Consider the following 22470-nt stretch of genomic DNA (forward strand, 5'->3'; position numbering starts at 1 on the left):
ATAATATTCTAACAGCTTTAAATCCCTCTCCCGAGTGCAAGAATGTTTGTGCTCCTCCCCCATGCTTGTGTGCATGTGGAGGTCAGAGGTTGACACTAGGTGTCTTCCTCACTCACCATCTTACTTTTTGAGAAAGAAGGGTTTCTCATTGGCTGTGGAGCCTGCGGATTCAGCTAGTAGGGCTGGCCAGCAAGCCACAGGGATCTTCCTGGCTCTGCATCTCCAGTGCTGGTTTTACATTCAAATGTCACAGCAGAAGGCTTTTTACATGGGTGCTGGAGATCCGAACTCATGTCCTAATGCTTGCATAGTAAGCACTTCACTGACAAAACAATCATCCCTGTCTGCTCTTACAACTTCTCTTTGGAACCATTTATCTCTCTTATGACCTGACATATGATGCCATCTCATTAAGTGGAAACATATTTACTTAGCCATTTGAAGTTTACTGTCTACTTTTGTAGGAAGTTTTGCAAATCATTGTGTCCAAGTGCTTATTATATGACAGGTGTAAGAACTATAACACCAGCCTTCAGCTTATCACCAGCCCTAGGCCTTGCCCCAGCCAAGTAAGGGGTCTGGGAAGGTGGCTCAGTGGGTAAAGTGCTTGCTAGTTAGTTAAAATTGTATCTTAAGAAGGACATTAAATATTAGTGACAATGTATGAACATTCTTAATTATAAATATTCATAGGCCACATGGAAATGGTTATTTTTGATAGCTTCTAAAGAACCCTAAGATGAAAGCAATTAAGATCCTTTTTCATCTCAGTGACTCAGCAGGCAACAGAATTTCACAGGGAAGAGCATAATGATGATGATGAGGATGATTGCAGTTCTGGGGGGCGGTGAACCCAATTCTGCACATGCTCAATGTGGACTCTGTCACTGAGCTACGCCCCTGGCACTAGCCTGGGTATACTAATGGGGCTGAACTTGGCCTTATCAATTAGTAGCTCTGTTTCTAGGCTCTCTGAAATTGCATTTTCTCTATCTGTAAACTGGGGTAGAGGTCACATACAGCCCCAGCAAAGACATATCAGAGACTAGGAATAGAGCACATGTTCAGAACCTCTGGGATACTCAACAAATGCAAGTTATTGTTGCCATTTTACTTATTATAGTCATCTGTCAACTTATCCTAGGTGATGTGCTTTGACTGTTTTAAGTCCAATAAATTAAGAAGTCTTAATTAAGTATCCCTCAGCCATAGTCCATGATAAAACCATGGGGCCTCAAGCTGTTGACTTGACAGAACAAGTTCAGATTGACAAATAATATCAAGTCGAATGTATAACTATGGGAACACAACCTCCTTCTACCCACTCAACAGTCAGTAACTCCAAGAACAGCCGTCTAGAGCTGTTTGAAGAAGGAACGTGGCTGGGTCTGCAGGAAAGAGCAGGGCACACTCCTTAGGTGGTTGGCACAAGTCGGACTCTAGAGAATGAGGAGGCTGAGGACTCGCTGTCTATTGCTGCTGTAGGGATAGTTGCAGTTTCTCTATCACTCAGACGGCAGTGGCGATTTGCCTTGAAAAATACATTGTAAAATCCAGTGAGTTTCCTCCCTCAAATCTTAAAAAGTTGAGAATGAATCGAAATGGATTCCAAGCTGTTCTGAATTAACAAGCCGTTTTTCCTGTTGGAGAGTTCCAGCTGGACCTTCCTTGGCTTTTCTTTACCACACAACACACACTCAAGGGGGCAAAGTGTCCAGTGGAGTGTCCTGGAGTTTGCCAGATTTCCTGGGCTTCACACTTGGCATTGGCCATGGGGCAGGGCTTGAAAGCTCGCTAGAGAGGCTGGCATCGGTCTATGGCGCCAGCTGCAAACATCTCCTACAGTTATATTATTCTCAACACCACCTACCCCAGCAGTGAGACTAGAGGGTGCAACGGAAGCTGTTATTTGCTGGGATTACAAGGAAGTGCTCCCCTGGCTTCCAGGTTCAGGCCTTAAGGAAGGAACGTGTGGGTGGGAGTGCGGGGTGCAGCTACCAGCTGCAGAGAGTGAACTGTGATCGTCTAGCAAGGAAGCTGGGGGGATAGGGCTTTCCCAGAGACAGGACATTTGGCTTTTAACCCAGTCCTACTACTATTCAATAGGCATCAGATCTTGTACAAATCCGAGTTCAGGACACTTATTTCTCTGCCTGTGAAGTGAGAATAAAAAGCCCTGTGCCCCGTTGGGATCCAGGGAAGACTGACTATGTGCTGCTCTTAAGAAGTGCTACACGGCTCCCAAGCACTACCGTTCTTTTTATTCCATTTCTTGATCCAGCTCAGAGGAGACAGATGAGAAGACTTTGAGAACTAGGTCATCTCTCTCAGTAAACTGGCTGCAACAGCTGAGTACACAAGGAGTTGCTAAACCCAGTTCAAATCTAAGAACCAGATCAACGGGTCCGCAGTGTTCAGTGGGTAGTAACATTTATTTCCCCAGCAAGTCCTGAGTTGGGTCAAATTGACACTTCTATCTACAGTCTTCCTCTTTGGTCCCTCTAACCACCTCCCCAGCTCTGATCCTCTCCTTACACAGCCTCATCTTCCTCATCCTTTCCCCAGTTCGAGCACCTAAGTGCCTTCACCAGAGCTAAAGTTCCAGCTCAGAAGGGCTCAGATGAGCCTTGCCTAAGGCACTGCTTACCAAAATCACTAAAGCAACTGACAAACTTCTGAAGTGCTGAAGAGATAATGGCTCTTGCTGAGATTGGATAGGGACAGAACCCTGTTTTCTGGATATAACCGCTCTTGCTGAAACTAGATAGGGACAGCACCCTGTTTTCTGGATATAATCGCTCTTGCTGAGACTGGTTAAGGACAGAACTCTGTTTTCTGGATATAATCGCTCTTGCTGAGACTGGTTAAGGACAGAACTCTGTTTTCTGGGTATAATCTCTCTTGCTGAGACTGGTTAAGGACAGAACTCTGTTTTCTGGATATAATCAATCTTGCTGAGACTGGATAGGGACAGAACTCTGTTTTCTGGCTATAATTGCTCTTATTTACAAGATGTTTTCTCTTCCTGGAATTTTAGAATAAGGAAAAAGAATCAACAAGCAATGGCTAATTTGGAAACTGTCTCTAATAAGGCTGGGCTTGGGATATTGATCTCACATCTATGGACAATGAGAACTTAACTGGAAGCCAATCCTAGGACTGGGAATGGCAATTGGGCAGCTTTTGTTTGGCCTGCACACAACCAGTCTCCTGAGTAAAGAGGAGAATCACATTCCTGTGAGCTCTACAAACATGGGCCAGTTTTACTCTTGTCTGTTGTCTGTATTTAGCCTTTATCTATAATTTCAACTTTGGTCGGGGAAGGATTTTTCCTTTCTGTGATGTAGGAACATATCAGTGGTTAGTCAGCTGCTTTGAGGAAGTCTAGAAATATTCACAAGGGTTAAAAGATCTTAATAATCTGGCAGACTGCTACCTTGGGATATCTTTCATTGTTGTGTGGATGAAATCTAGATCCTGGCTTTTGTGAAGACAACCCACAAAAGGCCAAAAGGAACTTCTTTATATAGAGTACTTGTCACTGGTGTTATTATAAGTTTCATGACCTAGCATGAGCTAATAATTACAGCATTAAATCCATGCACATTGTTTATTGTGTGGTTTCTCAAACAACTAATGGTGTATGCATGTATGTGTATGCATGTGTGTATATGTGCACATGTGTATGTATATATGTAGGAGTGTATATTTTTATTTCTGTGGTGCTTGGAATCTTTGCATGTATCAGACAATCACTCTTCCACTGAGCTCCTGCCCCAGCCCATCCTGATTGTTTCTTGTTCAGACTTTTCCTATTTACAAAGTAAGATGTCTGAATGGATTTTTCCAAATGCTTCCCTTAGTGTCTGTGGATATAAATGACTGTAAACTTTATGATAATGATTAAATAAAAAACATTAAAATGCTCATAGCTTTGAATCCAATTTCTGGAAATTTACAATGACAAAATCATCTAAGATTAGATAGAAATTTATATAGAAGAATATTTAGTAATCAAAATATAGAACACTTTCCAAAGAAAAGCACAGCCTATATCCCAGCACTGAGGGTCATGAGTTCAAGGCCAGCCTCAGCAACATAATGAGTTTAGGGTAACTTGAGACCCTGTTTCAAAAACTTAAATAATGAAATAAACAAAAAATAAAATAAGGGAACACATATTTCAGCACTCTTCTATGTTTTCGCTGTCATTCAAAATGAAATAATAATATATAGGGAGATGATTTGATCCATAAGAGACTCTTTATAAAGTAGAGTATTTTATAGTCATTATAGCTATTAATGGTGCTTCTGGGGCCGAGAATATAATTCAGTGGTAGACATGCCTGAGGCCATGAGTTTAATCCCTAGTACCAACTCCTAAAAGTCAACCACTCAATTCCAAAAACATGTTGATTCAGTGTCTGAGGGTGTGCCGAGCTTGGGCAGGAGATGTTCTCTTGTCAGTGGTCACTGCGTGCCTGGCTCTTGGTTCCATCCCAACTGACAAAGACAACACAAAATTGTCTTAAAGTGAGTGACCACTTGATACTGCCTAACCCTTGCCATACAGCCTATCTCTCTGCTCTCCAGTCATATAAAGCAGCTTTGTTTTCACAGAACAGAAGTTTGGAGCAAGGACTCTAGAAGCAGACAAGCCATCCCAGTGCATCTTTCTTTACACAGGTTTCACTTACTATGTTGCCTGGTTGGGCTGGAACTCAAAGAGATCCAGGCTAGCCTTGAACTCATAGAGATCTGCCTGCCTCTGGAGTGCTGGTATTAAAGACATGTGACATTATGTCTGACTCCCCAGCTACATCACTGTGGGCAGGGGCACACGCCTTCCAGTGCTTCGGTTTCCTTACTTTAAAAAATGGCACTCACCTCACTGAGCTGTGGTGAGGATTTGTGTAGGAAGTGCTCAGAACACTGTCTGGCATTAGAGGCACCTCCTCGGTGTTGGCTCTTACTGCCCTTAGGAATTACCATGCACATTACTTGAAAGCATCTGCTCTCCATTGCACAAGACTAACCATCAGATCATGCTCTTTATACGAAGCAACAATACACCTTTTCACCTACAGATTCCCCTTCCCCACAGGCAAGTTCTCATAAATAGGTTGCTGAACAGTTCACACAGAACGTGCATCTAAAGTCAATTCCAATATAAGAATTCACCATTTAAAATGCAAAGTTTTGCTTGTTTGTTCTTTTAAAGCATTGTGTAGCCTAAGCTGGCCATCAACTCAAGATTCTCTTGTCTCAGCCTCCTCAGTGCTGGGATTTTAAGTGTGCACTATTACATCTGGCTCAAAGCAATTTTCACAGATAGAGATGAAAGCAGAAAGTTCTACTTACCTGGAAACGAGAGAGAGAGAGAGAGAGAGAGAGAGAGAAAGAGAGAGAGAGAGAGAGAGAGAGAGTCTTGAAAACAACATTTGATATAAAATGAGACTTTTGGAGTTGGTTAGTTAGATCACGTATTTGCAAGGCCAAAGTTTTGATAAACTGCCAAATAGCTCAATTTCTTTCTCTGTGGTGTGCTCTTGCTTCAAGTGTATTGGTAACCACAGCCAAGTGTCTTACAAAGGCACAAAAGGGAAGCCATAAGAAGCCAGATGAGAGAGAAGGTGGAGTTTAGCATGTGCACATTCCCTGATCCCTGATGCAGGGAAGGTGGGGTGGAAGCATTAACTGGGCCAGGATCACACACAGTTGCCTGCTCTGTACCACAGGAGCACTGTCAAAGTCAAGTTACATGCGTCATTACTAAAATGAGCTGAAGACCGAATTGGCCTTTTGGGAAGGAAGAGGGAAAGACAAGGAAAAATAACGTGAGAAAAGAAAAGAAGGCATTTGTTTTTCAGGATTGGATTTGGCCAGAAAAAAGCAGTGTGATGAATAGAAACAAGGAGCCCGTATCCCCACAGCCTTCACTCCGAATGTCTACGGTATTCAGATCAGCAGTGACATGTTCATGGCACTGTGCCACCGGCATGTTCTGTACAAGCAGAGTCAGTAAGAAGGAACACAGAACACTGAGAAAATGCAATTCCACCACCATCCCACCTTCTTCTAAATCTAAATCAAAAGATGAATCTTACCTCCACTGAGAATAATGACAGCTATAAATATGGCCAAGTCACTGTCATCTAATTCCAGTGCATTGAACTTCACAGCAAACTCAAACTTGGGCTCCATAAAGTCACCAAAGGGCTTCCGCAGGCTTTTGAGGAACTCCCTGGTCATGAATCCTTGACCCTCTGATATGAGGACTCCATCTTTATTCATCAGGGAGGCCAGCATTGTATAGATGATTTCATGGACACCGTACTTGAGCAGAGTCACTTGGTCATTCAAGTCAAGGTTAATGAAACCAGGGATGTTTTTGGCATATTCTGTGATCTCTTGAACGGCTTCCACGGATCGAAACTGGCACCCTTGGAAAATGCGGATGGCCACCTCTTTGCTCTGCTCCTGCAAAGGGGTGATGTGTTTGAACTTGATTTTATCTTCTCCCATCATTAAAGAATTCATGTCGTAGATGACAAATGGCTGCAAATGAAAAAGGAGAAAGTGGCTGAGTTGGTGATTTCTTGTTCTGGGAGACCACCACCCTAGTCCAGAGACCATAGATGTATTGCTTTGCTGAGTAAAACTGTGAAGGCTAAAGGGACTTAATCAGGAGAAAGGGCTCTTCCTATTCATCACTGTGATCTGTGGGGTCAAACATTCCATTGACGCTTTTCCTTCAACTTACCCCACCACTGTGTTATTCTGGAACTGGCTAAGAGCTTTGACTTGTTAGACTTTTAAAATGACAAAAAGTCTACTGTTTTCTTGAATTTCAAGAAAATACATATTTAATCTTTTTTAAACAAAAAGTAGTTAAAGCAAGTTATAATTGAAAAAAAAAACCACTTGAACATAAGCTAATCTTGCAGCTTTAGATCAAATTTACTCAGACCACAAGGAAACACAGTGTACATATAAAATATATTTCACTATAAAAAATCACTCAAAGCAGATTAAAAATATTGAGCCAAGAAAATGTCTGTTTCTTTCTTTCTTTTCTTTTTTTTTTTTTTAATGCGCTGGAAGCCATCTGTTTCAGAAAAAGCAGCTGTAGGAGGCCTGTGTGTAAAACACTGCAAAAAGTAGTAAAGTAAAAATGGTTTTTAGCTTTTTCATTTTTATAGTTTTGAAAATTTTAACCATAGAGCCCCATGCATGCTAAGCAAATGCTCTATCACTGAGTTGCAGTCCCAGTCCTGAACTTAAATTTTAATATGTCCGTTCTTAAGGATCAACTAATAAAATGAATGAATCAATTACTCAAGTTTGCAACAGCCTGCTTTCAAAAGCAACTCATGTTTGCCATGACACTCTGCTCTCTGTTCCTTTGTATAGAACAGCCAAAGGCTTATGGTCATTGTGAAAGTCTCGAGGCTGAGCAACTAGGAAGGAGGAACACTTTGCACTTATTACATGCACTGGACCCTAGAAAGAGCTAACCTCAATCTTATTAAGTATTATATTTTTGAGCACTGGAATAAAAACTGAGGCTATTATTAGGTTTTGGTTCTATGATTAACATTTCCCCCCAGAGATTTATTTTTATTTTATTTGTATGGGTGTTGACCTGTCTGCATATAAATGTACCATATGTGTGTTTAGTGTTTGTCAGATCCCCTGGAACTAAGGTTACGAGGGTTGTAAGCTTTGTCAGCTGTTGTGTGACAGCTGGTTAACTGTGTAACTTAGGGAAAGCTATTTACCCTTCCAAAGTCTCAAGGTGTTTTGTTTTGTTTTGCTTTTGTTTTTGAAACAGGGTTTCTCTGTGTATCCTTGGCTGTCTAGGCTGTTGACCTCAAATGGTACTGGGATTAAAAGCGTGCAACATCACTGCTAGGGAGTTGACAAAATTGGAGCTTTCTGTTTCTTTTCTAGCGGAGATTCTAGCTGTATTTCTAGTGTGTATGGAGGCAGGGTGTGTGTGCGTGCATGTGTGTGCATGTGTGTGAGATATCACAAATTCTCTGATGTACTAAAAGTAATTTCTTTTGAGCAGAGGTTCTGAGAGCTAAATGTCAGGATTTGGGGGTGAGGTGCACAGGTGATAACAGCAGCCAGCTTCAAGATGTTCTAGCCAGAGATTTCATTATGAACTCTTGCAGATAAGAGTCCCTGATTTTCAACAAGCTCATTCTGTTCCACTCTGAGGACTCCTAGACTCTGAGAAGATTTCCAAATACACACATTGTACAAACTCATCAGAGTTGAGTTGTTCTAGAAACATTGCTGCCCTCAATTCACGTCAACCACAGTGCTTCAACACACCTGGGTGGGGGTGGTGGAGCTCAGGACTCAGAGGCAGTTTGCTTGCTGCCTTTGATTTGATTCTTCAAGACAATTAGGAGCAAATCAGGATGTTTTTCAGACATCCTGCTTCTGTTTACCCCACAATTGGCATCAATAGTAAGAAGAGGATAAAGAAAGGCATAGACAATTACATCAGTTAAAATGTACTATTATATTCCTGAATTCTGATCAGATTTTAACCATGAGAAAAAAATTTGAATGGATGAAGATTTTACAGAAGCTCCCTGCCTCTTCCTCCTCTATTGGAGCTCTAGGAGCCTTGTAGTGTATTATAATTTATATTAACAAAATGTAAATGGCTTAAACATTTTTAAACAAGGTCTCACATACCTAGGCCAGCCTTAAACTTGATATGTACCAGAGGATTATCCTGAACTTCTGGTCCTCCTGCCTCCACCTTCCAAGTGGTGGGATTAAACAGGCACTACCACACCTGGCTCACTCTTCGCTGGGGATTAAGGACAGGGTTCCAACTTGTCACACCCCTGGCCCCTTGACTTTCTTTACTCTCATGAGACTATGAATGTGGACAACAAAGAAATAAGTTCAGCCGAACATGTTAGACTACAGACAACATGAACAGAAAAGCATCACCTCAGCTGGGCATATGCTTCCCTATACAGCACTTGCCGAGAATGCTCAAGGCTCTGAGTAAACTATCTCTTCACACCCGGGGAGACTGCACCCAGAGCTACCCTTTCAGCTTCTGCTCGGTCATGTGGGTTCTTGGCAGAGCATAAGCATCAGATTCTCTCACCTCCAAGTAAGCGATTTCTCTGGAACTCTGCCCTGGTCCATCACCCTTGTGATTCTCCTTGACTTCCCCTGCCCCTCATATAAAGCCCCAGGTTCCTGTTTTTGAAACTCCGGGATAGCTGAGCATAGGGCACCAAATCCTGCTAATTTTCTCTCCCAATTTAACAACAATGTGACTTTAACCCCTTGGCAATCAGTGTTGGTCAGGATATCCTGGCAGTAAATATTCAAGGACAGAGAAAAGAGGCAGCACCCCCACCATCATGCCAAACCAGTTTTGCTTTTTTTTTTTTTTTAAATCCCTTCAACATTTCTGACATTTCTGAAAAAGTGGGGAGCTGGCAGAGAGTTCTGAGCACTGACACGCAAATGGACACCAGTGGAGGTTTTGTTGTTGCTTCTCCTAGTTATATTTTATTATGCTTTTTTTGACTCTGCATAAGTTCTTTCTGCTTCTATGTGGATGTTTCAAACTGTGAGAGTGATTCCCAGGCCACCAGCTTACCAGTTCTCACACCGCAAACCATCCACGAAGGCACCACTTTCACATGTCACTGAGACTTCCCCATCCTCAAACCCACTGAGAAAGCAGCGGCTTGCCTGCTTATTGAGAACTGAGTTGTTAATGTGCTACAACATAAACAGCTTTCTTTTGGTGCAGTATTCTACATAAAATGAACTGTATGTCTTGAATCACATTTTTGTATTTTGTACAAAGTCAACTGGTGCTTTGGGTTAACGTATGTAGTGTCTTTTGATGACACACCATTTGCAGGAGGAGTCACATTGTCTTCAAAATTTGACTCAGTGATTTTCTAGTTCGAGTTTACAGTGCGTTTACCTTCAGAAATGGCATCAAATGGCTTGGTAGGCACCCTTACTTACAAGTAAAGAAAACAACAACTAGACATGCTCAGGGGCCCATCTAGGTTTTTAGAGTTCAAAACACATGCACGGTCTAAGAAAAATATGCACATGATGAGCACAAAGTTTCTCCCAAAACAGTAGCTACGGCTCTGGGAATGGGGTTCTCTGACACCCAAGCTTTGCTGACCACAGAAGAATCCTTCTTTCCCTCTCTTTCCTTAGTGCTAGGGATTGGACTTGGGGCTCATAAATGTTAAGCACAGCCTGTAACACTGTGTGGATGTGCCTCTTAGAAAGCCATCAGCATGTTAATAGCTGAGTTATAGAAGGGCTTCTACACAAAGTGCTAGGTCAGTTCCTTTTGACTAATAGAACAACCCATTCAAGGAGGTAAATAAGAAAGATAGACTAATACAGCTCAGGTTATTCTGTGTAATTTCTCTAATTTGCCACACACACACGTCTGCATATTAGCTGACCTGCTCACAGAAAATCCCGTGATAATAACAGTGCAGAATTACAGCTGAATTGGAGACCAGGCATGGTGCTGTTTGCTTGTAATCCTAGCATTTGGGAAGTAATGACAGGAGAATTTGAAGCTTAAAGTCATCTTGGCTACAGAGTGAATTCTAGGTCAGCCTGGGCTACATGAGACCCTGTTTCCAAACCAACAACAAACACCAGGTTTGGGGAAATGTGGGCCTCATTTCAAGGGCCTTTCTGGATATTCAGATTTTTCAAAGAAGAACACTACCTTCTTAGAGCCTATCTTTTGAATATGTTTCTGTCTTCTTGTGTTTCTTGGCTTTCATAATGTTGGGCATACACCTTGGCCTCTACAGTTAAAGAATGCTAACCCCAAGTACATTGGTTTCCTCCACTTCCTTTCTGTCTTGCTCCTGTGTTTCAGTTTTGCTTTGTTGAAACCATGGGATCCACAGGATGCAAAGGCTCTTCTGAAAGCACACATTGCTACTCTCTAAGTGTGAAGAAACTTAAAGTTCAAGAGTTCTTTATATCGAACCCTGACCCAGAACTGGCATATCCTCCTGACTCTCTTCTTCAACACCCTCCCCCGGCTTCTCCATGTATTTTAACTTTTTTCCAGTACACTCGCTTTTCTGGAAAGAATGAGGGCTTTTAAACCCAAGCTCTTCTGTGCTGAGGTCCTTGGGCAGTGCCTTTTGAATGATATTTCCTATAAGCAAGTGCTGTTCGTGATGGAAGTTAGAAAGTCTACCAGATGTAATTCTGTGTCTCCATGTGGTTTAGTGATTTAAGACAAACAAATGAAAGCCTAAAAAGAATTATTCACACTCAAATGAACCAGCACATAACCACAGCTCTTAAATAAATTGTTCAATATCAGCCAAACAGTTACTCAGTAGATAAACAAGAGTACTAGCCAACTCAATCCAACAACGAAAATAAATAAAAATAAGTAAAGAAGCCCAAATTCTTTCCTCCTCAACTATACTGAATATTATTGCCATTGTTTGGTGTTGGGAACGACACCCTGAGCCCTGTATATGTAGGCAAGAGCTGAGTTACACCCAAACCTAGAATAATATTCTTTTCATTTCTTCTCTAAAAAGCATTATTAGTTCAGATCTGTCATATTGTTAGCTATTACTAATGACTCTGATCATGAAAGAATTTATTTATTACTATTGATAGATGGATCAACAATGCCAGGAACCTAACTTGAGCAACCTTGGAAATTATTCAGTACTGCTTCCTGCTTTATTCTTACAGGGCTCCTAAGTCTCCTTCAAGGGCTCCCTCAATACGTCTCTCCTCAGGGGAGGATATTCTAGTTCATTCAGTTTCTTCAAAGGTGAAGGGATAGGCTATGCTTTGTCTATCTGTAAGGACATGGCTTAAGAAGATATATCTTTCCTATCATTTGAGTCAGTATGATGTGATGGCCTCTGTATATGTAGAAAGCATAAATGTAAATGGGCAGAGAAATATTTCCACAGCAGTTTACAATTCTGCTTGGGCTTTATGATTTGGTGGTTTTGGATTTCATATATTATTCAGAATGATCATTTTTCTAATGGCACCAGTTTGTCCCTGTTCTTTTAAAAGAACAGTGACTTTACATGTGCCTATCATAAACAACATGATGCCTTGGAACCCAAAGTCCAATACAGTATAAATAAAATGTTTTATTTCTTATTTATAGTTTGAATACAGTCAGGGCTTCGCCAGGCATCACTCTTAGGTATATAGTGAAGAGTTGGCAGGCATACCCAGGGTTTTTTTATTTATTGTTTTATGGCAAGCCATGGCACTGAGAATGGTTTTTGAAAACCACTCTGTTTATTTTCATCAACAAACACGGGATCATGTGACCACTGCACCAGCGTGGTAGTCAAACATCCCAAACTTCCAAAGTCCATTCAGTTATCAAACTGCCTTCAAGAACTGAGGGCTCTAGTTCCAGCACATGTGTGGGCTTCAGAGATCTGTAGTGTTTCTTCAGCGAGGGAGGGGCTGTGGCTGAAGAAACCACTGGAAGAAAAGCAGGTGGTGGGGGAATGGGTTCCACCCTATTTGAGGGGAGAGAAAAGGCATACTGCTCCTAAGAGTTCTTTAGTGATTCTGTAGCCCACTTCCCCCTTGAGCCTAGAACACCCAGGCCATACTCTTGGAGGCAAGATGATGAAAATTATTGGTATCTTATCCCAAAGATATGATGTTAAAGTTGATAGGGGGAGAGCAGGAACACTTAATTTATCTGTTTTGAAAGGTGCGAGTGGCCCCAGGGGATAAGATATAGAAGGAGGAAGTGTAGCTGAGGAGGGGGAGTGGCCCTTGCTGGCCTGGAGGCAAGGGCTGTGAGGGCAGCAGCTGGTGGGTTCCTAACAGCTCTGGTTAAATTGAGCAGTGAGATAAACCTATGAAGAATGGCCTCTTCAGTCCACCATTTCCTTCAGAAGGGTTCTGGGAAATTGATCATCCACTACACTGAACAGCCTCCCCCAGGCTTGGCCTAACTGTTGCCGCTGACATCAGCTGCAAGCTGTGCACATAATGAGACCTAAGCTGCTCTCCTCACAGCCTCAGCCACTTTCTCACATCCCCCACCCTCTCGAGAGGCCACACTTCAGCAAAACTTTCCCTATCAATGCAAATCTTAGCTTTCACAGTCCTGGCCAAGAGATAACATAACACCCCTGAGATAGATGCTATCAAATGAATAATAGGACCATGCTGATAAAGAGCAAATCTCAATGCAAATCACATTTTGGGTTTCTCTTCCATATTCTCTACTGAAATATTTCTTTCCATTGGTGCTCAGTTTGATTTCACCAGATAAGGAGAACACAATGCCAAACAATTTGATTTTAGTTTTGTATAGTCAGTGAATGGGTTTTTATATCTGGCTGGGCCTCTTTTCCTTTTTCTAGACCTCAACTGGAGGCAGTTCTGTCACTATCCAGTCACTAATGATGTCTAGTTAGATGAACAAATATTGGGCTAGTGAAGAGCCCTCTGTTGAAAGTCCATAATTTCAAAGGGCATAAGCAACAGTCTTTAATTCAATTAAACAAATAATCTGAGTAACTGCTATGGGCAAGGCACAAGCCTACTTACTATAGGGAAAAATGACAACCCTTGGCCTCCGAATTGAGAAGTCTATAATCAAGCTTTTGTAGCCCCTTCCTTAAATAGCTTAATAGCTATTTGTTTCACAAAGGGCCTCCAATTATCTTATTTTTAACTCAAAGATTCAGAGCCAAAAAGTCAGTTGGGATGAGGTTTCCAAGTGATTTCTAGTGGTTTGGTCTCGGCATCCTTCAGAACAGAGATAGGAATACATCGTCAACCCATTACATAAATTTAAATTATTGCCTATTAGGGTAGTCTCTCTCTCTCTCTCTTCCACTTAGTTTTTAAGTAGTTTAAGTTTTTAATTGATAAGATTTCCAGCATGGATTTCAGGTGTGCACTGGAGGTGAGGCGATAAGAACCCAGAGCCTGCAAAATGAATGGCTCTAGGTAAAACTGAACTGCCCACTATGGGACTCCTTGCCTTTCAGCAACCCCCTCCCCAGAGCCTAGTTCTGAGATTCCAGACTCCAGCCCTCTGTCCTGCACCTGCTCTTGGCAAGCTGTTGCAATATGCCTTCAAGTCTTCATTCTCATTAGTCATGTGGCTGCGGCCGTCCTTTACTTTTTTCCTGGGAATGAAGTCAGAGTAGCCGTGTACAGGTTTTCATGGCTGTTTTTGGTACTCAGTAGACAGACTGCACTGTACTATGATTCGTGTTCTCTGGTCCTGGGAATAGCACACTGAGAGTGTTCCCAACTAGCAGTCAGAAAGCTTACATCATAGCCTTCAGTTTCCTATGTGCTTATGCCTCTCCACTTCAGTTCCTTCCCCTTAAACAAAGATAGTAATACACAACAGCCGTCTTTAGATGGCCCTGTGGTGGAATGTAAAGAAAGTATAAAATACTTGGGAATCGCAGGGCCTGGGCTCTTGTGTATCACCGTATAGGTATCAATCCCGTATCAATCCCTCCTGTAAGGAGAAACTCAACTGTTCTTACTGACATGTGACTCTTTCTCACAGCTATTAGCTGACTACACTCTAAGTCATTTGATTAAAAAGAAAGGCCTGAGATAATCATTAAAATATGATTTTTTTCTAAAAAATAGTTACATAGTTACATGTATCTACCTATTAGTTGCCTTGCTCTCCTGGACTTGTTCACTTTAAAATAAATGACCACACACAAGGCTTTCAAGAGCTGGATTCAGGCCTTTTGCATGGGATCTGCAGATTTTACTGCCTTAGGGACATTCTGTAGACCATATCATCAAAGCCAGGCCCTGCCTGTAAAAACTGAGAGACAGAGATGTGACCCAGGTCAAACTCCCAGTTGACAGTGGAATGGGAAGCAGCATTTAGGTTTCATTTTAATGTAATTTGGTGCTGGTTCTCAGCTTCATGTCAGAAGCTTTCTGCTTCCTAGAAAACTGGACTCAACAATAGTTTTCAACTATTACGAATTTTCTAAACAATGACACTCAACAAACCTCCAGGTACATAAGATCCCTTTGAGGTTTAGGCGTGCAGCTCACCTCTGTAATACACATACCTAGCATGCTTGAAGCCTTGAATTCAACCCAATATTTAGCACTACTAATAATAAAAATAATAATATTTAATAATATTAAATAAAATAATAATAAAACAAAATAAAATATTCCATTGGAGCAGCATAGGCAGTTTAGATCCTTGTAGAAACCAGAATTCATACATATAATAAAAGGATAGAGCCTCCAGTTTTCCAGTAATAAAGCTCAGTACTGTAAGGAAATAGGTCTCATGATATCCTGGATGTTTTTGTGCCCACTCTGAACTTGGGACAAAAGACTCTGGGAACTTAAAAAGGTAAAAGTGGGACCTTACACCTTCTACACCTGAGTGGCCTCCTCCATGGCTGCTGAGGCACTGTGTTCTGACCAGTTATTTTGATGCTGAGCAAAGAGATGAGTCTAGAAAGAGGGTGGAGTCGTGAGAGGGCTTCACATTCATTCATGAATGTTAGATGACCTATGAGTTCTTGTACTACTCTCAAAGGTGGTGCGTGTGTGTGTGTGTGTGTGTGTGTGTGCGCACGCGCACGTGTGCATGTGCATGTGCGAGTGCTTGTGTGCGGTTTTTTTCTTTTTTCCGTTTTGTTTTTAAATTACAGCTTGGAGGAGTTACTCCTTTTTCAGAACAATGTTTACTTATCCTATTTGAAGACATTTCCTGTGTTTTGGACCCGGCCTGCCACAAGATTTTAACAGCCCGCAGCTGAGCTATAGTCTGCATACGCATGTGTACTGAGGCAAATCATTTAGTCAAAAGAAAGAACCCCCAGCCCCAACCACCCCCATGAAGAGAGCAGAAGAGAACTAACTGATTTGTCTGTTGTCTTTCCTGTCAAGATCGCCCTCGCCTTGGCTTTGGTCAGCGGGAAGGACTTTATGTATGAGTCATACAAATGCTTCGCCAGGGCCCGGAGATCAGCAGACTCTGGGTTCAGCTGGTCGATATCACTGGAGATCTCCGCCAACAGCTTCTCCTTCTCGGCCTGTGGCATCCGCCCAAACCTGATGGCTACAGAGGAAGAGGAATGACAGGATGAATCATTGGATCATTACTATGGCTTTGCCTCGTGCTCTCCCCAGCCCTGGTTCCCACAGAGTACGAGCCCCTCCTCTCTCCACCCGCCACCGGTTCTGCTTTCTATCTACCACTTTGCTGTGTTTTTATTTCACAACAGTAGCACAGAAAAATAAAACCGGAATAATTTACTTCTTCAACTTAAAAAGACAACATATGATCCTATTAGGAAATTGGAAGAATCTGTTTAGCAAACAGGAATACATACTCATTTAGATATGAATTGAAAGACAATTCCTATCCATCCCTGAAGAACCAATGCAAAGAATGTAAAATGAAATTAAAAACAACACCAACACCAACAAGGAACCAATGTAAAGTCACCTTCTTTGTAGGGCTTTCAAGTACAGCTAATTTATTCCCAGTACACCACCCACCCTGAGCACTTCAATGTGCACACGGCACTATAATTATGACTTTATATGCCTCTTGTTCCTCTGTAGAACAATGTCCCGAAGACAGGGACACAGTCTTATTTATCTTGGTAACTTTGGTACTTCACAAAGGTCAGGTAGGAGAATCTACCTACATATTTCATGAATTAAGTAAGGAGCTATGCAGGAGTCTAAGCTGTACAAGCCCAGGCTCTGTTCTCGTGCAGGTTGTGTGATCTGCTTGTCCCTGTTGTGAAGAAAGGATGGTGCTCTATCTCCTCTAGTAGACCAGGGAACTTGGACATGGAATGGATGGAGTTGGACTTACCTCTAACTCTGCAGAACTACCCCTTACTGAGATGCATCAGAAAGACCACACCTTTACCCTTGGCTTCTCTAAGGGTGAGGAAGTGTGAATGCAAAAGAAAGATTGAAGAGAGGCCATAGAGCCTAAGGTGGGAATTAATTTGTGCGAGTTGTTGTCTGGGATCAGAACACTTGCTTGGCATGTGAAAATCTTGCATTTCATTCCAAGAAAATAAAATTAATAACAATCTGTTTATAGGGTTTTAACTTGAGTAACTTTCCTTACTTTCTTTTTGATATTTGTAAAAATGTCACTTTGAGTAACATTTTTCTTTGGGGTCATTCTTTGCTGTTGTTTAAAAAATTATAAAAAGTAATAAAACAAATTTAAAATGGGGGTGCTAGAGAGTTGGCTTAGTGGTGAAGAGTACTTGCTGCTCTTGTAGAGGACCTGGTTTGATTCCCAACACCCATTTGGTGACTCACAACCATCTATAACTCAAGTTCTAGGGGATCTGACATTCTTTTCATACCTTCTTGGGCCTTGTGCCTGCTAAACACATGTTCTATTACTGAGCTACAACTCAGTTCTTACTATTTTATTTTATATTATATTCTTGAGACGTGGCCCAGAACTTGAAACTCGCTGCACTGGCATCCTTGCTGTTGGCATTACAGGTCACCACCATGCTCAGCTGAATTTCATTTTAGAGAAAAGATTGCTTTGCACCCTTGAGTTTCATATGTGTAAATTCATCTCAGCTGTCCCTATGCTTTATCACTAATAAAACTAAATAACTAATAACTAATAAAACACTCCAGGGGCCTCTATAGAGACCTTGCTTGGAGTTCGAGGGAAAGAGATGCTTGCCTCTCAGTTTACATTAAATCAGGATATGTTTAGATACTTTTGATAAATATAACTTTTGCACATGACCCCCTCAGAAATCTTTAAACAATTGCTTTTTTTTTTTTTGTCAAAATTGCAGCCTCCCATTATTTTCTTCCATTTTAGCTACACTGGGATAGGGAATGTCAGCTTAGTGAGAGGCCTTCTCACCTGGGCCCCAAGTCCACGGGTTTCCTCAGTCTATGACCTTGACACTTCCCTCTTCTATTTTATAACTCTGGCTACAGTAGTTGACAATAATGCTTTCTTTTCTCCTCTAGCCTGCAGTCCTCCATAAAGACAGGAGTCTTGCTTGTTACACTCAGCACTTAGTACATTGTTGGGCACATGTATTAAGTACTTATAGAGCATTTTAAAATAAAATGAATAAAACACATATTCACCAAGCTCAACAAGGATCAGTAGTTAATGGTTGCTGGTAAAGGCAGAGGTATTTTCTTCAGTAGTGTAGACACTGGTAAGCTGCCAAGCTCCTGAAAATAGCTCTCACACACGCTTCTGTAAATTATCCTGAGTAAACTCACTAAGTCCCAAAATAAAGGAAGGAGGCAGAGGGAGAGAGAGGAAGAAGAGGAAGGAGGAGGAGGAGAAGAGGAAGAAGGATGATGATGACAATAACATGGAAGTAGAAGGAAACTAGCTTCAAAGAGGGAAGAGACAAGAAAAGGCAATGAGGGTGAATATGATACGTATACATGCAAATGCCATAATTATACTCATTAATTAACACATGCAAAACAACAACTTAACTGTGTAAAAGATCCTTTTATAGTCCTCCGCAAAGCCATTCTAAACCACTCCTTTCACACAGAGCTAATCATTTGCTTTGCTGTCCTTTGAGTAATGTGGAAGAAAAAGGGACAGAGCATGTGAGAACCACTTAGGAACATTCTAAAATTAGGCGTCTCTCATGTAACATTTTAATAAGCCACCCCTATATCCAAATAGGATATATATACACACATATATGTATATATATTTAACTTTATAAATATAAATATATATATAAGTTGAGGTTTGATAAAGCTTTCTAAATGCTAGGCTTTCTTGTATATGAATATTAGTGTGAAGCTTTTACAAAGTTTCTAATGGGTTTACAATAGTTATTCTGTTAGAACAGAAGCTATATGAATACAAGGTTTTATCTTTGCTAATGGGTATAACAAAATACATATATAATAAAAGTGTGAAGAATTAAACTTCAAAACACTGAGTTTAAAAATAGACGAGTCAATATGTACATTGGGAGTTTATATAAGAGAAAGTAAGAATTATGACATATTAAAAGATGAAGAAATTGTGGGTTGGATATATGGGTCAGTGGTAAAGTGCTTTTTTAACATGCATGATGAAGCTTTGGATTTGATTCCCCAGCATGGAAAATAATAAAACAAAATAAAAATAAAAACAAACACCACAGAAATTGCAAAAAAAAACCCTTGGAAAACATCAGCGTTATTATATAGTGAGACAGAAGTTACTAGAATCATCTACTGTTTCACAGACCACCCCACACTGTCTCTTCACTTCGTAAATAATTATTAAGTGACTCTCATATATTAGATACTGTCTTAAGCTCTGGTTAATTTAAAACCTTTTATTTAGTGTATATATATGAATGTGTGTTGTATGTATGGGATGTGAGAAGACAATGTGTGGAACTTGGCTCTCTTCTTCCACTATTTGAGGCCTGGGGATGAAACTCAGGTTAATGGCCAACTTCTTTACCTGCTGAGATATCTCATTGGTCCTCTGTCTTTTAAAGAAAGAATTATTTATTTTTTAGGGTGTATAAGTATTTTTGCTTGCCCATATATCTTTGCATCCTGTGTGTGAAATGCCTATGAGGCCAGAAGAGGGTATAGAATTCTTTGAAACTAGAGCTACTGACCCTTGTGAGGGCTGGAAACCAAACCTGGGTTCTCTGCAAGAGCAGCAAGTGCTCCTAATTACTGAACCATACTTACAGCCCCTCCTATGATTAAAATTTTATGGGTAGAAACTATAAATATACATGGACATTAACATGATTAAAATGCATTTTACCTTTTCTAGCGGGCAGTCACTATATCTAATTTAAACAAAGAAAGTCACTATTACACTGACAGTTCTGCTTTCTCTCACCTAGCAAAAATAGCCAAAAACATTTCAAAATCACTAGGATATATTAAGGTAGTGCCCCACTAGAATCTGAACAAATGCATATTTTCATAAGCCGAATTTCTAAAAAATTGCTAAATCTCATGAATAAATTATCTGTATTGCTAAATAACTCTGTTACAAGTTAGGCACAACTTGATCCACGGGTGGACTTAGCATCTTTGCACATCAGGAGTGTAGTAAAGGAAGGAGACAGGTCCTGTTTGGTGGAACTCCATCTGCACGTAATGGATCTGAAGCAGAGAAACATTTTATTTGCTTCTTTATACAAGCCAGAGATTCATATGGCTCAGGCTAATCTTGAACTTGCCTTGAACACCTGATCCTCTTGCTTCTACCTGAGATTATAGGTGTCTGCTCCCGCACCTGGAATTTTGTTTTTTAAAGGGGAAAATGCTGGTTGCATTTGTTTATTTGGAGTCCCGTGCAATTCCAGCTACACCCACATCAGGTGACTATTGAGCAAAGTCACAAACAGGGTTTAGCAAGGCACCTGTTTCCTAATGTAACTTTTATTGTTGGGGATGAAGTGGTATGGGGCTGTGCTTCATCCCCAACAATAACTTCTTACACTTGTGAACATTGTATAATGTGGAATATGATTAATAAAAGTATCTTTAAAATTTTGTTTGCTTAGGACAGCTGTAATCCCATCTTTCACAAGTTGTATAGCATGACAAATAGTTCCTAAACATTTATCAAGGGTTGTCATCAGTGTCTCTTATATAAATCGGCTTTCTTCTGCAGCAACTGCTAATGCATCTCAAGCATGACTGTTAGCACTTACAGTTCCTATCAGACTACATGAAACTTTGCTAATGTTTAGTCTTGCTAGTGTGAGTATATCTTGAAACAAGAAATCTCCCTTTAACATGATTTTGTATTCTGTATTGAAAATAAAGCAAGTTCAAAACTAAAGAAAAAACCAATAAAATAAACTCTGTGTATTATAGGGCAGATTGGCAGCCGCTGCTCCCCCAACAGATAAAGAACAAACCCCAAAGTTTAGTTTATCTGTTGGTCTCTTAACTTTTTTAAGTTGTTAGGTTTGGTGTTTTTAGTTTAGTATTTTTTAAAAAATTTTTTATTTTTAAGATGTGATAAGGACGGAATCTAGGGCCTGGTACATACGAGGCAAGTGTTCTGTCAGGGGACTAAAGCACCAGTCCAGTTCCCACCCTTTGAGTGGAGAATCAAAGGAGGGAAAGGAAGCTGGGTAGTTGTTTCCTAGAAGGCTGAAGTTAAAGTGTAGACACAAAGACGGCCATTATACATTGGGGACCATATATATATATATATATGTATACACACACACACACACACACACACACACACACACACACACACATATATATATAGTCTCTTACCAGTAATGATTAATTTCCAAAGACAAAATGAAAATGTTCTCTGTGTTACTCTGAGTCACTGAGAGAGAAGTCTGGCCTCTTGGAAGGCAGCAGAATTAATACTACCATCACTGCTGTCAGGAAGTCAACTTTTTGATTTCTTCTCTGTGATAAAGCAACTATATGGTTTACAGAAAATTATGCAATATCTATGGTCCCCAATTGCTTTATCTGCAGTAGAGGAACTAGGAAAAGATGTCTCAAGATTCCTTCTTATCTCTATATTTAGCTCTAAAACACTACAAAGATCTAACCACACTGCACTCACAGCACTTGGGGATACACTTTGCTTTCTTTTCTAAAGCAATGCTTGTTCCATCTTTGAGGCTTTACAAAGCCTGTTGTAGCACTTGTCACATACTTCAGTTTAGTATTTGGCACGGCCCAGTGGTAGAGCATGTGCTTAAAAGGTTTGATCGCTGGCATCAAAAAAAGAAAAAAAAAAAAAGAATTATCTAGAGAAATGTATCTCAGTTAAAAAAAATCACAGCTGGGTGGTATGGTGCATGCCTTTAATCCCAGCACTCGGGAGGCAAAGTCAGGTGGATCTCTGTGAGATCGAGGCCAGCTTGGTCTACAAGAGCTAGTTCCTGGACAGACTCCAAAGCTACAGAGAAACCCTGTCTCGAAAAACAAAATAAAACAAAAAGCAAAAAAACATCAGTATAAGAATTGGTAGTTCCTTCAGGAAGGCTAGGTTTGAGAAAGCTCATTAATGTCTTAAAGATATATTAGCACATATGTGATATAATTACCATATTCTAATATAATATTAGCACAAGACAGATTCATCACCTCATATTTAGTACTGATATTATTGAACAATAAACTTTAGGAATGTGGAATAATTAAGTATCTTGTTTTCTGGATTTGAGTATGCTAAAACATAGTAAACAAACATATTTTCAAAATACCTACCTAATTGTAAATACATTAAAGTCAGATGCTACTTAATTATAAAGTCATATTAAAATGGGTTTTTAAGATAATAAATCCGGTAAAATAAAAGAATAAAGTTGGATCATACAAAAAAGGACTTTTTTTTTCTTTCAATTTTTAAGGGATTAGTTTGTAGTCATAGCAGGCCTTTAACAGTTAAGATCTGTTTCCCAGTCA

General features: G+C 40.5%; 1 protein-coding gene across 5 annotated transcripts in view; it reads right to left on the reverse strand.

The window, feature by feature from the left end:
* The window catches only part of Pparg (peroxisome proliferator activated receptor gamma), a 129138-nt gene that overhangs the window by 10979 nt on the left and 95689 nt on the right, over positions 1-22470 (reverse strand). For 4 of the 5 annotated variants that reach the window (XM_038320176.2, XM_038320173.2, XM_038320175.2 and 1 more), the window contains 2 exons: positions 15933-16132; positions 6108-6558 (listed from right to left, as the gene is read on the reverse strand). In XM_038320176.2, the coding sequence (XP_038176104.1) occupies positions 6108-6558; positions 15933-16132 (651 nt within the window). The remainder of the gene's footprint in view (positions 1-6107; positions 6559-15932; positions 16133-22470) is intronic. The other variant, XM_038320178.2, reaches the window with a different exon arrangement.

Source organism: Arvicola amphibius, chromosome 2 (assembly GCF_903992535.2).
Source record: "Arvicola amphibius chromosome 2, mArvAmp1.2, whole genome shotgun sequence".
In the NCBI taxonomy this organism is placed as follows: domain Eukaryota; kingdom Metazoa; phylum Chordata; class Mammalia; order Rodentia; family Cricetidae; genus Arvicola; species Arvicola amphibius.